General features: G+C 44.1%; 1 protein-coding gene across 1 annotated transcript; it reads left to right on the top strand.

Moving 5' to 3' along the window:
• Tsp_15621 (conserved hypothetical protein) lies at positions 1–471 on the top strand. Its single transcript, XM_003368896.1, has 2 exons — positions 1–126; positions 292–471. The coding sequence occupies exon 2, from the start codon at positions 313–315 to the stop codon at positions 469–471; it is 159 nt and encodes a 52-aa protein (XP_003368944.1). The 5' UTR covers positions 1–126; positions 292–312.
• Positions 472–673: the final 202 nt, after the last annotated feature.

Genomic DNA, 673 nt, shown 5'->3' with positions numbered 1-673 from the left:
GCTGTATATATCGACCAACACCTTTTCTGGTATTTCATGAGCGCCAATGTCTGGCACCTTAACCTGACTTTTGGTTCATTCCACATCGCCAGTTCTGCTTACCAAAATTGGCCCACTAGGCATTTATACATTTTAATTGGGCGATTTCATCGTAAAATCAAAGCAAAACGCCTTGCTTACCCATTCGAAGTTTGAGAATAGGCTGAGAACATTGCGTTCCCAACACCTCTAATCATTCGCTCTACCGGATAAAATTGTTACAAACAAATGCCAGCTATCCTGAGGGAAACTTCGGAAGGAACCAGCAACTAGATGGTTCGATTAGTCTTTCGCCCCTACACTCAAGTCAGACGAGTGATTTGCACGTCAACACCGCTACGAACTTCCACCAGAGTTTCCTCTGGCTTCATTCTGCTCAAGCATAGTTCACCATCTTTCGGGTACCAGTGTGCACGCTCCGAAACCGACTGATCGACAATTGTTCCTCCAACCCCGAAGAGAAAGAGAGAACAGTGCGACTATTCAACGGCACCACACTGCGCGTCCCCATACATCTATTATTTTGCACAATTAAGCCCAAAATTTGACGATCATGTTGAAAAATTGAACAGCACTCCATAAAGGTCTGCAGTTCATTTTCATTAACACTTTCATTTCGCCTTCGACTGTACAA

Source organism: Trichinella spiralis (assembly GCF_000181795.1).
Source record: "Trichinella spiralis strain ISS 195 chromosome Unknown Scfld1680, whole genome shotgun sequence".
NCBI lineage: Eukaryota > Metazoa > Nematoda > Enoplea > Trichinellida > Trichinellidae > Trichinella > Trichinella spiralis.
The sequence above is the reverse complement of the archived record's forward strand: the minus strand, read 5'-3'. Positions and strand labels throughout refer to the sequence as shown.